General features: G+C 42.8%; 1 protein-coding gene and 1 pseudogene across 1 annotated transcript in view; one reads left to right on the forward strand and one right to left on the reverse strand.

Annotated features, from left to right (window-relative positions):
- Positions 1–17,155, reverse strand: part of LOC101618217 (S-adenosyl-L-methionine-dependent tRNA 4-demethylwyosine synthase TYW1) — a 156,685-nt gene that overhangs the window by 19,030 nt on the left and 120,500 nt on the right. The window contains exon 15 of the mRNA XM_045144060.1: positions 13,760–13,927. Coding sequence (XP_044999995.1) covers positions 13,760–13,927 — 168 coding nt within the window. The remainder of the gene's footprint in view (positions 1–13,759; positions 13,928–17,155) is intronic.
- LOC101608029 lies at positions 7,171–7,527 on the forward strand (annotated as a pseudogene).

The following is a 17,155-nucleotide window of genomic DNA, read 5'->3' on the forward strand; positions in this document are numbered from 1 at the left end:
AGCATGGGCTAGAAGGTGAATTTAAAGCCAAACTGGTCCTCACACATGTGTGGGAAGCACTTTAACTACTGGATCATCTCCCCATGTTCCTAAGTATTAATTTTAAAGATGGAGGACAGGATTCTCGGGAGGTGGCAGAACAGAAGGAATGAGGAATGCTTGCTCCCACCTATACTTTTTCTGATGGAATTCTTGGAGCTCAGGAGTCTATTGAAAGTTTGTGACTTTGAAGGGAAGGCTGGACAGTGAAGTGCAGACAATTCCAATCCATTTCAGCTCTGGCCTCCATACGCCTACCCACTGCCTACTCCCATTAGGCCAGTGAAAGCTGCAAGGGGAACCTGAACTTCCACCTTCACTGGAAGTAATTGGGGACACCTTCGCATACCTGCTCCACTGTGGTATTTTCACAGTCAAATAGGGCCAAGACAACACATTAGACCCAGAGTTCCACAAACTAATAACCAAAAATGTACCAAATAGAACCAAAATACCAAGAAACAGGAAAATCTTATGAATGAAAAAAGAAAGCCCAAAGACACCAATATCAACGTATGCAATGATGTCTTCAGGACATAACCTTTACATTCATGAACTCACAGCAACTGTGGTTTCCTGTCCAAGACTGACCCTGGCCACATTCCATCATGGATAAAGAACAGACTCACAAGGCCCCACTCCTCCCAGAGTAGTTACTAGCAGTTAATGGTTGCTGGAGGAATTTTCTTCAGTGGTGCAGCCACTGGTAAGCATGTTCATGTGTGTATGCATGCACATGCACGCGCGCACACACACACACACACAAAAAGGGTTTTAGTAGGAGTGGGAAGTTGGCAAGAGAAAGTAATGGTAGTGTGAATAAGATCAAAGTACACTAAATTCTCAAAAATTTAAAATGTGTTGCAAGTTTAGTGAGGGTGAACATTTCCTACATCTGAAAGAAAGAAACAACTTAGTTACAGAAGACTGATGAAAAGTCCTGGTCAAGAGGAAATCTTTTTTTTTTGGTTTTCCGAGGTAGTGTTTCACTCTAGCCTGGAATTCACTATGTAGTCTCAGGGTGGCCTCGAACTCATGGTGATCCTCCTACCTCTGCCTCCCGAGTGCTGGGATTAAAGGCCCTGTGCCACCATGCCCAGTTCAAGAGGAAATCTTGAACGAAAAGAACTGTTAGTCCAGAGTACCTCCACACAAACACCCTCAGGAATGAAGAAGAAGCTGAAACATTGTCAGATAAAGGGAAAGCAAGAGTGCAAGTGGCCACTATCCCAACTCCAACTCCAGAATTGCTAAGTAAAATTCTTCAAGCAGATAGGAAGATTCTAAAGGAAATTCAGACCATCAGAAGAAGAAAAAAGAACAAACGTGTGACAGTCAATACACTATAAACTGTGCTATATCTTCTTTCTGAATTATACTTGATGATGAATAAAAATTACTGTACTAACCCATGTGGTTTTCAATACTTATACAGGAAATAATTAAGACATTATAAATGTATTGGGGGAGGGGAAAGAGACTTAAGTTTCTTCACTTTACTCACACAATGTTGGCACCAGTAGGCCACACACGTACACACACACACAGACAGAGGGGGAGGGGAGAAAAAGAGAGAGAGAGGCACCACTAGAGTCTACACAAAACAATATACTAACAAATAGGTTAAAATGGAATTCTAGACTAGGGTGACAGTATATTCAAAGAGCATGACTAAATGCTGTGCCATCTCTAAGAAATTCACTCCAAATATAATGACAGTCAACATAAAAGAGTGGAAAAAGGGGGGCTGGAGAGATGGCTTAGCGGTTAAGACATTTGCCTGCAAAGCCAAAGGACCTCGGTTCAATTCCCTAGGACCCATGTAAGCCAGATGCACAAGGTAGTGCATGCATCTGCAGTTTGTTTGCAGTGGTTGGAAGCCCTGGCACACCCTCTCAATCTCTCTCTCTTTCCCTCTCCCCCTCTCCCCCTTTCCCTTTGTCAAGTAAATAAATAATTTTTTTTTAAAGAGTGGAAAAAGGCAAACCATACCAACAAAAGAAAGCAGAAGTGGTTGTATTAACAGATAAAGCAGACTCTGTTATACTTCTTTTCCTAGAGACACCCGTTACTCCAGATGGGGCAACAAGGACAGAACAACAACAACACAAACCCCACCGCTAGACTCCACTCAAGCCCAATTTCACAAGCCAGTAAATTTATTTGTGTTATTTACAGGAGCATGGTTAAGGAGCGTGGGTGAACCCAGAAGTCTTACTTTATCTTGAGTGATGAGCACATGGAACCTGCATCATGGAGTACTTCAACTAACCTTCCAGTTCCTATATACTCTGCTTCTCTCATGACCACGTGCATCTGAGAGCTGGGGGCAGGAGGAGTAATGTCCGGAAGTCCAGATAAGGGTCCTGTGATCCCCATCCCATTTGACAAGGAGTGTTCACAGCTTTAGAACTATTATCACAAACCTTGCTATTACTGTATTGTTCTGTTTCCTTTGTTGCTGTGACTATAGGACCAAGCATTCTGTAGTTCACCACAGCAACTTCTATTCCATAACGGCCAATGGTTATGTCATGCTTGGAGGAAAGGCTGTAGTACAGACTCCAGAGCAAAGAAAATTACTAGGGAAAAGGAAGAACATTCAATAGATCTACCAAAAAGATAATGAAATCCTAAGTGTGTTCAACAACATAGTTGAAAATGTGAAACAAAACTTGATAAGACTGAAAGACTACACAAAGACATTGATAATTACAGTTAAAGACCAGCACTCCTTGCACAACTCACAGACCACACAGATAGCCAGCAAGGATACAGAGCCATTGCACAATGCCACCAACCCATGAGTGGACGAGACATGACAGAACACACACCCAACGACAGCAGTGCAAACGCAAAACGTTTTCCAAGATGAAGTATATCTGCTCCACTAAAACCACCCTCAACAAACTTAATGCCACAATCATCCAGAGTATGTTCTCTGACCATAACAAAATCAAACTAGAAACCTAGAAAAGAAAGAAAAGAGCAACTAAATACAAACTGTGAAGTGACCTTTGGGCCAAAGATGAAGTCTAAAGATAAAACTATATAATTAAAAATGAAAACAGGGTAGGAGAGAGATGGCTTTATGGTTAAGGTGCTTAAGGATCCATTCCCCAGTACATACATAAGCCAGATGCGCCAGGTGGCACATACCTCTGGAGTTTGTTTGCAGTGGCTGGAGGCCTTGGTATGCCCATTCATTCTCTCTCTCTCTCAAATAAATCAATATTTTAAAATATCTTGTTTAAAAAAAAAAAAGAATGAGAGGCAGTCATGGTGGCACACCCCTTTAATCCCAGCACTCGGAAGGCAGAGGTAGGAGGGCTGCCATGAGTTCGAGGCCACCCTGAGGACTACATAGTGAATTCCAGGTGAGCCTGGGCTAGAGTGAGACCCTACCTCAAAAAAACAAAACAAAACAAAAAAAAAAAGAATGAAAACAAAATGTCAAACTTGTGGGACATAGCTGGAGCAGAGTTGAAGGAACATTTTAGAGTCCCATATGCTGACTGCTGGGTCTTGAATGTGAAATATTCCCTCATGTGTTTGAACACTTGGTCCCCAGTTGGGGGAACTGTTTTGAGAGATGTTAGAATCTTTTGGACCTGAAACCTAGTAGGCAAATGGTTGGCCATAGGAGCACAACTTGAGTGTCATACACCAGCCCCACATCTATCCAGAGCTCTCTCTGCTTCCAGATCAATGTGATGTAAGAAAGCAGCCTCATACTCCTGCTGCCATGGACAACGGGAGAGTCTACAGCCATGCACCCCACCATGATGGAAGGTACCATCTCAAACTGTGAGCCAAAATCCTTCCCCTCTAAATTCTATCATATTCTGTCACAGCAATGAGAAATGTAAGCAGAACACTTATATTAGAATACAAGAAAAGTCAGTAACATAAGCTCTCATATTATAAACCCAGATAAAAGAAAAAAGAAAGAAAGAAAAGAAACCTAAACAGAAAGGGCACCATAAAGAGAGGAACAGAAAGTTTTAACACTGAAGTCAGAAAAGGGTATAAAAATCAATGAAACAATAGCTAGATCTTTGGAAAGACTAATAAAATCATGAGACCTTTAGCAAAACTGACAAAGACAAAAGAGAGAAGACATAAATCAATTCTGAAATGAAATGAGATAGTGAGCAAACACCAGAAGGAAAGTCAGCCAATGTTATGAACAATTTACCCACAGAAAGTGATAATTTAGATGAAGTGAGCCAATTCCTTGAAGGCTCAAACTACTATAATTTACTCAAAATGAAAAACAATGCAAATATCCCTAAATATTCAAGAAGCTGAATCAATGCTGGGGCATGGCTCAGTGGTGGAGCACCTGCCTAGAATCCCCCAGTGAGGGGCTGGGGGCGTGGCTCAGTGGTAGAGTACTTGCCCAGTATGAGTGAGAGACTGGGTTCCATCTCTAGCACCACAGTTTTTCTTAAAATTGTGATTTAATTTCTTTGAGTCTGTGAGAGAAAGAGGCAGGTGGGGGAACACAACAGGACCTCCAGCCACAGCGAAGGGACACAAGATGCATGTGCCACCTTGTGCACCTGGCTTATGTGGGTACTGGGGAATTGAGCCTGGGTCATTTGGCTTCTCAGGCAAATGCCTTAACTGCTAAGCCACCTCTCCAGCCCCACAAAATTTTTTTAAAAGCCAGAGATACCACTAAATTTCAACACAGTACTAAAATAGTTAAAACTTTAAAAGGTACAATTATACCCAAACAGGACCCGAAACTTATAAGTCCTACCACCTCTCAAGCCCTTAAAAGCCCTCCTCACTGGCCAGGCCACCTGTTGGTTCCCTGTCAGTTAACCCCTAACAATTCTCTTCTTTTCTGCAAAACCCAATGCCAATCAGGCTGCTTCCAGTGCCCAGCAGTGAGTCTTGCTCAATGTCAGTATCAGCCAAGCAATAGCACTCTAACAAAAACTCTTGGAAAACAAGGAACACAGAGAAATTTTACTGCGGAAAAAAAAAAATGTGCAAAAAAAAAAAACAGTTATCATCTTACTAAATAGGGAGAGTCAATGCTTTTAACAACAGGAAGTACACCAGGACTGGCCTCCTCCATGCATATGCAGTGAGATCTTAAAGTGCCAGTGAGAGTAAGTAAAGAGAGAAGGTAAAAGACTTGCCCTTTGGAAAGGAGAGAATAAAGCTGTCCCTGTTTGCAAATGACATAATGATCTCTGAAGAATATCCCAAGAAACCTACACAAAAAGGGTCTCCTAGATTCCAGGATATAAGATCAACAAGCAACAATTAATTGTTTGTCTGTACACTAAGAGTGAACACATGAAAAATGACACTGAAAATAGAAAGGCATTTATAATTGTTCACAAAATGACTTTCAGCATAAATCTAACAAAGCAGGTTAGGACTTGTATGCTGAAAGCTCCAAAATGCTGATGAAAGAAACCAAAGAGCTAAATAAGTGAAAAAGAACAAGTCCTTAAGATGCAAATTAAGACACAATGGCATGTCACTACAAGTTTATTGAAATAGCAAGCCATAAAATTAACGATAACACCACATGCTGGCAAGGACACTGAGAAATTGAACTTTTCATACATTGCAGGTAAGAATGTAAAGTGGTGTAGTGACACTATAAAATGTTAGCAGTTTCTGAAGGAAAAAAGTAAGAAAGAAGGCTTACCATATAACCTAGCAGTTGCATGCCTCAGAAAACCTTAAGAACTTAAAGCTACGTTCACCCAAAAACTGAACATGAATGTTGAAGCAGCTTCATTTGTAATAGACAAATGGGGGAAACCCAAAACATCCTTCATTGGGTAAGTTGTTAAGACTATGGACACAGTGCTTGCCTAGAGTCCACATACTGTGTCCACACTATGGAATACCACTTAGCAATAAAAAGGAACAAACTATTGACATATGTAATAAATTACTTGATATTTTTAGTAGTGATGTTGATTTTTGTTCTTATTTTTATTTTTTTGTTTTTACAGAGAGAGAGTTGGCATGCCAGGGCCTCAGCCACTGCAATCAAACGCCAGATGCTTGCACCACCTAGTGGACATGTGCAACCTTGCACTTGCCTCACCTTTATGCATCTGGCTAACATGGGATCTGGAAAGCAGAACATGGTTCTTAGGTTTCACAGGATATGCCTTATCCACTAAACAATTTTCCCAGCTCTTTTTTTTTTTTAATATTTATTTATTTATTTGCAAGCAGAGAGAACGATAGAAGAGAGACAGAGAGAATGAGAAAGAATGGGCATGCCAGAGCCTCTAGCCACTGCAAATGAATTCCAGAAACACGTGCCACTTTGTGCATTTGGCTTACATAGGTACTGGAAAATCAAACCTGGGTCCTTAGGCTTCATAGGCAAATGCCTTAACCACTAAGCCATCCCTCTAGCTTTTTTTGTTTGTTTGTTTTTCAAGGTAAGATCTCACTCTAGCTCAGGCTGACCTGGAATTGACTATGTAGTCTTAGGGTGGCCTTGAATTTGCAGTGATCCTCCTACCTGTGCCTCTCAAGTGCTGGGATTAAAAGTGTGTACCACCACACTCAGCCCTCTAGCCCATATTATTATTATTTTTTTTAAATGAGATAGGTTCTCCTGATGTAGCCCAGACTGGTTTGCAGGGATCCTCCTGCACAGGCCCTTGAGTGCTAAGGTTTGGGGCAGGCACCACCTCACCAAATTACTTAGATATATCCTAAAAACATTTGCTGAGTAAAGAAGACTCCACCCTCAAAGACCATATATATATGATTCTGATAACATGAAAAATTAGAAGATAACAGAGAAGGTACCAGAGAGGAGGGTAGGCTAGAGACAGAGGGTGAATTGGACTACAAAAAGTCAGCATAAAGCTGGGCGTGGTGGTGCACACCTTTAATCCCAGCACTCGGGAGGCAGAGGTAGGAGGATCGCCATGAGTTCAAGGCCACTCTGAGAACACAGAGTGAATTCCAGGTCAACCTAGACTAGAGTAAAACCCTACTGGGGGAGGTGGGGGGAGTCAGCATAGCTTTCTGAGATGTGGCTGTGGGTGCAGTGGAGCTTCTGTCTGCTCCTGACTCACCGCTGTTCACTCTCGATGAGGAACAAGATGGTCAGGAAGCCACGCTGCAGCCATGACCTTTAAGGATATTGGAAAGACAGCCATGGAACTGGAGGTGGCCATCCACAGAATCCAGATAACCCTCAACAGTCACAACATGAAGTCCCTGGAGGTGTGTGCTGACTTGATCAGAGGGGCCAAGGACAAGAGCCTCAAAGTGAAAGGACCAGTTCGTGTGTCCACCCAGACACTGAGAATAACCACAAGGAAAACTCCTTGTGGTGAAGGTTCCAAGACATGGGATCACTTCCTGATAAGAATCCACAAGTGAATAATTGATTCATACGGTCCTTCTGAGATTGTTAAGCAGATTATTTCCATTAGTACTGAGCCAGGAGTGGAGGTTGAAGTTACCATTGCAGATGCCTAAGTCAATTATTTTAATAAACTGACTTATTCAGTAAAAATGATGATGGCCCTGGCATGCCCACTGTCTCTCTCTGTCTGCCTTCTCTCAAATAAATAAATTAAATATTTTTTAAGCTTTTTATTTTTTTGTTCATTTTTATTCATTTATTTGAGAGTGACAGAGAGAGAAAGAGGCAGATACAGAGAGAGAATGGGCGCGTCAGGACTTCTAGCCACTACAAACAAACTCCAGACGCGTGCGCCCCCTTGTGCAGCTGGCTAACATGGGTCCTGCGGAATCAAGCCTCGAACCAGGGTCCTTAGGCTTCACAGCCAAGTGCTTAAATGCTAAGCCATCTCTGCAGTCCTAAATATATTTTAATTGCTCTATGAACCACAGGCTTTGGCTATAGGACACTGAGGAGAGCAGGCTGGAAGCCTCCTTGTTGACTAGCTATCATAGCGGGAAAGTGGTATGCAGCCTGCTAGGAGAGAAAATTCATCAACTGTCTTAACCAGTAGTGGACTTGTGAGTTATATGGCTACTGGGCTAGACCAAATATTCCAGCTGGTACAATGGTAACATGTCTGTGACTAGGGAAACCACTGGATTTGAGGCCCACTCCAATGGAGGGAATTCATAACTGGTACTATAGCCTAGTCAAAAGCTTATGTCTGGGGAAGTCCTAAGCCCTAGGGGTGAAGCTACTACTGCTGGTTGGCTAAATGGATATATATCATGCCCACCAAGCTGCCCTCCAAATATTGATGATTATGCCCCTATATTAATGCTACTCTCCCTTCTGGTTAGAGAAGATTCTCTTTTCAGATGGCAGTGACTATTGGGGAGACTCAAGATTCATCAAATTTCTGAGAAGTGATAGCACTAAGAGAGAGATCTCTATCACACTCTCCAAGGGTCAGGGAACGTGGCAGAAAGAATGTAAGAGCCATAAAATGGAGTGGAGTGCTTTGAAATGCTGTCTTTCAGACAAAAAAGTGACCATTGCATTCATGGCCTCACAGTGGCAGTTGCTACCTACATAAGACCTGCATAAGACCAAAAAAAAAAAAAAAAAAAAAAAAGTGACATCAAAATAGAAGAGGGACTAGTTGGAAAGAGGAAGAGATTCAATGAAGGGAGACAGGAGAGGGAGGGATGAAAGGTGGTGGGAGAGGATTATGATCAGCGTACATTGTGTATGTGTAAAAACTCGTCTGAGGGTAGTATAAATATCAATCTTCTAGGATTGTTTTATTTTGTGACAAAGTCTCAGAGTGGTCTTGAACTCACAATCCTCCTGCCTCAGCCTCCTAAAGACTGAGATTGCAGGCATGGTCACCATGACCAACTCATTTTCAGGTTCTGATAATGTGTTATCATCGTGTGACGGTTATAGAAAACCTTTCTGTACTATTTCTGCAATCTTTGTGAATGGATGATTATTTTACAACAAAGGACTTAGATTTAATATTCTTTGTGCTGTCTTGTTCTCACAACAGGAAGGCAGTCCTCCAACACAACTGAGGTGAGCACTATCCCTCAGAAGCCCCGGGATTTCTAGCAGTGACGGGTAGCTTCCTGAGGCAGTAGTGATTGACGAGAAGGTGTTTGGTGACTCTGATCTTGCCGGCTTAAGGCAAGCTCACTGGATGGGAGTCCAAAGAACCAACACATGTTCATTCAAGAAGCTGAACCACACACTTCCGTGTCTTTTACTACATGTGGTACCAAGAACAGCAAGGTAAGGGTGTGATAGGGGATTATGACATGTGCACATTTCAGCATCAACCATGAAAAGGAAAAGAGAAAGTGCAAGAAAAAAACTGGAAACATTCACAGAAGACTTCAGTTACATGCTGGATGGGTTTCTTAACAATCATGACCACCATGCATGCAAGCCAAGAACTCACTGGAACACTGCTGAGCATTTTAAAGCTGTGATATTGGGCTCCTTGTGAATTATTAGCTTCAAAAAGCTCACAGAGCCTCAATTAGGATGTGTGTCGCAGTCAGCTCAGGCTGCTGGGATGAACCTCCAGACAAGACAGTTTATGTGAAGAATGACATTTATTTGAAGCTTAGAGATCTAGGGGAAGTTCCATAATGGTGAAAGAAGCTGGACCCCTTTCCAAGATCCATGCAGAGAGAAATCCCATCAGCAACACTATAAGCAAGCATACTCCAGGACCCAGGCAGAGCTCAAACACTCTGCATTTCTTTAGCTGGAAATTCCAAATCTGCCCCTACACCTCAGGGCTGGACTCTAGGATCTGCCCACAGTGGCACCTCCTCCAGCCAGGTACCTGAAGATCTAAATTACAAGCTTTAATAAACCCCTAAATCAATTGGGGACATCCAAACTTCCACAGATATGTTACATTTTAAAAAATGCACATGGAGCCGGGCGTGGTGGCACATACCTTTAATCCCAGCACCCAGGAGGCTAAGGTAGAAGGATCACTGTGAGCTCAAGGCCACCCTGAGACTACATAGTGAAAATCAGGTCAGCCTGGGCCAGAGTGAGACCCTACCTCCAACCCCCCCCCCCAAAAAAAAAGCATGCGTGGTGGCACATGCCTTTAATTCCAGCACTCGGTAGGCAGAGGCAGAGGTAAGAGGATCCCTGTGAGCTCGAGGCCACCCTGAGAGTGAATTCCAGATCAGCCTGGACTAGAGTGAAACCCTACCTCATAAAAACAAACAAAAACATGCATGTGGGTGGGTTGGAGAGATGGCTTAGTGGTTAAGGCATTTGCCTTCGAAGCCTAAGGACCCAAGTTAAATTCCTCAGAATCTACATAAACCAGATAAATAAGGTGGTACATGCGTCTGGAGTTCATTGTCAGTGACTGGAGGCCATGACATGTTCATATTCATTCTCTTGCTCTCTCTGCCCCTTTCTCTCTCTCAAATAAATAGAAAGTAAAAATAAGCAAAAAGACCAAAAAAATGCATGTGGGTGGTTATGTGTGTGCAAGTACACACATATATGCAGAGGACAACCTCAGGAGCCATTCTTGGGAATCCCATTCACCTCCTTTGAGATGAGGTGTCTCACTGAACCAGGAACTCACACCTCACACTGCTGCCTTCTTTCTCTCCTACAGCATCAGGATCCAACCCCTAGGATGCCACTGGACAAATCTTTCTAAACTAGAATCTGATTGCTCACTTACACTGGGAGCCTTCTGCAGTGTCTCCCCGATTCCCATAGGACAAGCATTTAGGATGGCATTCCAGTCTGTCATGATCTTGCCCCCTCTCAGCACCTTTGTTTCCTTGCAATGTCTCCTTACCTCCAGAGCACCAACATCCCATGACTTGGCACCTCTCTGTGAACCCTGCTTATACCATTGCTACCTAAACTCCTCCTTCCCTGGCACCATCTAAGGTCTAATTAAGGAAGAACTACACTGTGAAGCCTCTGCTTGCGGAACCATGCAGTCCTGCTCTATGCTCCACAGGAGTCTTCCCTCACAGCCCTGACAACAGAGCTGGCACTCAAGGGGCAGAGGTAGGAGGGTCACAGTGAGTCTGAAGCTATACTGAGACTACATAGCGAATTCTAGAAAAAACGAAAATGACACCTGTCTTTTCAGTGAGAGTCTTCTCGAAGGCAGGGCCCATTTCCTTCTAATCTCTTTGTAAGCTTGGCAGTAGCCAACACACAGGGCATTCAATAAACATTAGGGAAAATAGCAAAGGTCCATCTCAGGCTCTCTTCCTTTATTTCTTAAGACTAATTCTGAAATTCTCTTTGTAGCCAATACCAGATCATCTTTATTTCTGTGATCTTTGATGCTCCCAGGACATGTTCGTTCTAAACGGTCAACTTTCCAACAGGCTAATGGTCAAATACACACAATCCAAGTGAAATCAAAGCACAAGCGCTGGGCTGGAGAGAGAGCCCAGTAAATAAAACACTTGCCTCACAAACACAAGGACTTAAGTGTGATTCCCAGGACGCTAGTAAAAATGTCAGGTGTGATGGCACATGCCTGTAATCCCAGCATTGAAGAGGAAGAGACAGGAGGATCCCTGGAACTCCCTAGCCAGCCAATCTACTTGGTGAATTCCAGACCAATGAGAGACTTTGTCTCAAAAGCAGGTGGGTGGTCCCTGAAGAACACCTGTGGTTGTTCTCTGGCCTCTACACATAGGTGCACACACAGCAAGCAGCTCCCACTCAAAAGAGTGGGCCTTTGAATCTGGTGCTTGTGTTAAGTGATAACTGTGTGATTCTCACACTATTATGTATCCTTAGCCACTGTAGTCATGAGAAGGTGGCAGTGAGGTGTTCCTGTTCAGACTGACCCCGACTGACCTGCATGCAGCCTGTAGATGAGCAAAGGTGCCTGTTTCTATTACGAGAAACACAAACACAAGCCTTTTGCACACAGTCAGGGCTTTGTCATATGACTAGGCAGTTGACAAGCTCACTCCGCCCACCACACTGCATACTCCAGGGTGTTTTCATCACCTCAGGAGGAAGTCTTAAACCTAACTGGTCTGTTCATCCTCCAGCTCTCTAGCTCTAGCAACCACCTGCCTCTGTGAATTTGTCTGTTCTAAATGTTTCCTATAAGTGGGCCCATATTGTAAACGGCCTTTTGTGTCTGGCATTGTCCACCAGAAATTATGTTTTCAGGGTTTATCCATGTCCTTTGTTTTGTTTTGTTTTTCAATGTAGAGTGTCACTCTAGCCCAGGCTGACCTGGAATTCATTATGTAGTCTCAGGGTGGCCTGGAACTCACTGCTATCCTCCTACCTCTGCCTCCCAAGTGCTGGGATTAAAGGCATGCGTCACCACACCCGGCTCTATCCATGTCCATTTTTAATTTTACTTTATTTCTTGGTACTGGGGAGTGAACCTAGGGCCTCATACCATAAACTCAAGCACTAATCTACACTCTCAATCCTACATCTAATTTTTAATTTTACTTTTTTTTTTTTTGGTTTCTCAAGGTAGCATCTTACTCTAGCCCAGGCTGAGGTGAAATTCACTCTGTAGTTTCTCACAGTGGCCTGGAATGCACAGTGATCCTCCTACTCTGCCTCCCAAGTGCTAGGATTAAAGATGTGTACCATCACACCTGGGTCATTTTTTTACTTTTTAATTTTTTTCTTTTTGAGGTAGGGTCTATAGCCCAGGCTGACCTAAAACTCACTCTATAGTCTCAGAGTAGCCCCTAACTCATAGCAATCTTCCTACATCTGCCTCCCTAGCACTGGGACTAAAGGCATGTGCCACTATGCCTGGCACTTTTTATTTACTTTTATCTTTATTTTTTTCTTTTTGAGCCAAGTTCTCACATAGAGGGCACATGTGTGTGAGTGTGCATGTATGTGTGCATGTAGAGGCCATAGGCAGATGTCAGGTGTCTTCTTGCACTGCTCTCCATCTTACTGAGACAGTGTGCCTCAGATGACCCAGAGCTCACTGGTTCAGCTAGGCTAGCTAGCCAGCTTGCCCTGGAGATGCCCTGTCTCTGCCTCCTGACCACTGAGATTCTGGGTGCTAGAGATCTAAACTCTATACTCATGAAGAACTTTTTTACTGTGCCACATCTCCAGTCCCTAGATCCATTTTTAAAACAAGATTTCCTTAATGGAGCTCGGAACAGGAAATTAGAACAGCCGTGAAATCTCTAAATATCTGCGTCACTATGTCACTGTGACCGCCACTCACTGGGATTCTAATCAGGGTTTTATTATTATTATTTTAGAGGCCTACCTACCAAGAACTCAAGCTTTCCTTTATTAGGCACTTTGTACTTAAAAAGACACTAGGTCAGGGGCTAAAGCAGAAACAGTACCATGAATGTAAATCCTAACCAGAACTCTCCAGGTGCCAACATTCACAGCAACTTGATGGAAACCTCGATATTTCTACTGACCGCAGAACCCCCAAGGGGCTAGTCTGCACTCCTCCCTCTCACCCCGGAAAAGACGACAGGTCACAACAAGGGTGTGTAGAGTCTCATTTAGCAGCTTTCTAAAATTATAAACCAGACGCACTTCAGGATGTCTAGATGACAGCTAAAAAAAGAAGCAATTTCACACCTTAGAGAGTTTATGAACCCGCAACAGAAACGAGGCCTTTCTGTTTTGCTTTCCAGCCTTCTAATGTTTGTTTCAGGAGAAGCAGCAGACAAGCAGACCCTCACTCTAATGACGTGAGGGAAGTGAGGAAGCAGAGGGCAGGAACAGGAACGACGGGGTAGAGGACACACATACGGACTCCCTTACCTTTCTGTGTGCTATCAGGAGACAGTTGGAATGCTCATGTTCACATGCAATTTCATAGTCAGGGATCAGAGTCACCAGTTCGCGGACGAATCGCACCACTTCCTCATGCCAGGGTACGTTGGCCATGGTAAGACTGCTGGCTGCACTTTCTCCACAGTAGGTTACACCCTGCGGGAATGTCACACAGTCACAGTTTCAGACCTCTCTGAAGATCACAGTGTGAGAGGGATCATCTGCATTGTCAATTTGACTGGATCTGTGTGAGACACACCACCAGGTGTGCCTGTGAGGTAGTTCCTAGAACACTTTAACTGATGACAGAAGATCCATCCTGAATGTAGGCAACACCACCTCAGGGGGCTGAGCTCCAAACCAGTTTCTTGTCAGCTAGCTTGAATATTCTAGACATGGGTAGCAACTGAAATAGTACATACCACTTACAGAGTTTTCCTTTCTCACATACACTCACACACACACTCTCTCTCTTTCTCTCTCTCTGCAGGTACACACACTGAGTTTCTCTTTCTCTCTCACACACATACTGCAGATACACACCACTTACAGACTTACACACACACACACACACAAACACTGCATGCACACAGCTTGGAGAAGGCATAATGGCACTACGTTAAAAAGAAAAGAAATCCTCCAGGGAGCACTACAGAATGGCCTGACCTGCAGATGGCAGAGCTGAGACCTGGTCAACGCAAGGGATAAGCTCTGCTGTGTGCTCCACTCCAGATAGCAGTCACAACCATCCCTGGTCTCCAGAACAAAGATCTCCATGTAGCATGTTAACTACTACAGCCCAGCATAATGACCATAAATAGGAAAACAGTTGTCTCCATTGCTCAGTGAGATACAGAATTCATTACATAGGACTTTAGATGAATTTTTTAAAAATCAAGTAACATAGCTCAAGATACACAAGGAAAATACAGCTGAAAACTTGCACTACCAACCTAAACACATCAACAATCAGGACAATGATTTATGGACAGGTCATAAAATGTAAAAGTAGAGACTGAAGAGATGGCTCAGAGGTTAAAGATCCTGGCTTGTACAACCTGATGGCCTGGGTTTGATTCCCCATTACCCATGTGAAGCCAGATGCGCAAAGTGACACAGGCTCCTAAAGTTCATTTGCAGTGGCAGGAGGCCCTGGCATGCCCTATCCACTCCTCTCTCTGCCTCTTTCTGTCTCTTAAATAAATATTTTTTTAAAAAATATAAAAATAATTTGACTTCAATTTAAATACTGCTTATAGCCAGGCGTGGTGGCGCACGCCTTTAATCCCAGCACTCGGGAGGCAAAGGTAGGAGGATCGCCATGAGTTCAAGGCCACCCTGAGACTCCATAGTGAGTTCCAGGTCAGTCTGGACCAGAGTGAGACCCTACCTCCAAAACCCAAAAATAATAAAATAAAAATAAATAAATAAATAAATACTGCTTATGATAAGTGCCTCACACAATCGTGCATACAGTAGCTAATTCACAAAGTTTCTTTTTATTATTTAAAAAGTTCCCTGAGGGATGGAGGGATGGCTTAGTGGTGAAGGTGTTTGCTTGCAAAGCCAAAGGACCCAGGTTCAATGCCCCAGGACCCACATGAACCAGATGCACAAGGAGGCGCATGCATCTGGAGTTCATTTGCAGTGGCTGGAGGCCCTGACATGCCCATTTTCTCTCTCTCTTTCTCTCTCCCCCTCTCTCCCTTTCTGTCAAATAAATAAATAATATTTTTAAAGTTCCCTGAAGCAGAGAGTTCAGGTAAGATTTTATATTCATTAATAACAACTTCAGAAAGTATTTCGATATTTTATCACTCAGCAAGAATGCATCATGAAATGCTGAGGGAGATTTGGTGTACAAACAGGATGAACACAACAGCTCACTGGGACTCCTCTGATCGTTTCCTGACAATCTAGGATGCTTTAACACTTACACAACACTGTCTTGTGTTTTCTTAAATATATTGTTTATTTATATATTTTTTAATTTATTTACTTTTATTTTATTTATTTATTTATTTATTTTGCTTTTTTGAGGTAGGGTCTCACTCTGGCCCACGCTGACCTGCAATTCACTATGTAGTCTCAGAGTGGCCTTGAACTCATGGTGATCCTCCAACCTCTGCCTCCTGAGTGCTGGGATTAAAGGCGTGCTCCACCACATCTGGCTAAGACAGTCTTTTTGCAAGGTGCAAAAATGGATTGAGCTTCATAGGCAGTTTAAGTGTTAACAGAGAGTGTCTTAAAATCATTCAATAACAACAAATTACCAAGCACTTCCGGTTCCCAAGGTGCAACACTGGGCAGGGTACACAAAGAAAGAACTTCACTTACAGATGGATTGTGTTATTAAACTTTTCAATGCAGCAGATATTTGAAGCACAAAGCAGGTTTTCACAAATAAGCAAATAATGAAAGCTGAGTCTCAGGCTGGCAAGTGAAGGCCTATTCAAGACTAATGAAGCTAAAATAATAATTTACAGGGCATATAAAAGAAAATCCTTTAAAAGGCTGGCAATGAAAGAGGAAATCAGTACAATAAAAAAATAGCTTCTATTGATTGATTTTAAATAAAGGTGCCTAATGGAAATTGATCTAAACATTTACTAAACCCAGGTTTAGATTATTCCACTGAATTGTCAAATAAAAACCTCTTAAATGATTATTTTAAGCCAGGCACACACCTATGATCCAAGTAATGGGGAGGTAGATGCGAAAGAAGAGAGTTCCAGGATGCCCTGTGCTACACAGCCAGATCCTTTCTCAAAAGACTAAACAAGACGGGGGTGATGGTTTAGTGGGGCTCAGAGCCCTTACTATTTAAGTGTATGTACCTGAGTTCAGATCCCCAGAATCCATAAAAAGCAGACATTGTAGCAAAAATGTCTATAATCCCAGCACGTCTGCAGTGGGATGGGAAGTGGAGACAGGAGAATCCCCATAAACTCACAGGTCAGCTAGTCTGGCAAATGCAGCAGTGAATAGTGAGAGATCCACCACAAACAAAGTGGAAAGTGAGGACACATGGAAAAGGTTGTCCTCTGATCTCCACATGTGTATGTGTATGGCTGCACACACATAAAACACACATACTGAAACCCAAATAAATAAATACTAAAGTAAATAAACATTTGATAATAAAATAATATTTATAATATTCTAATTTTAGCTCTGAAAAAATTTATGTTAAATGAGGATGTTGCCTGACCCAGGCTATATCAGTATATATTTACTGTGTATCAACAAACTTGTTCTTGCCTCCTTAGGCTCATAAAGTAAAAAAGAGTAGGGTAGTCTGAAGAGATGGCTTAGTGGTTAAAGCGCTTGCCTACAAAGACAGAGGACGCAGGTTCAATCCCTCAGTACCCACATAAGCCAGGC

The sequence above is a fragment of the Jaculus jaculus genome, chromosome 2, assembly GCF_020740685.1.
Source record: "Jaculus jaculus isolate mJacJac1 chromosome 2, mJacJac1.mat.Y.cur, whole genome shotgun sequence".
Lineage (NCBI taxonomy): Eukaryota > Metazoa > Chordata > Mammalia > Rodentia > Dipodidae > Jaculus > Jaculus jaculus.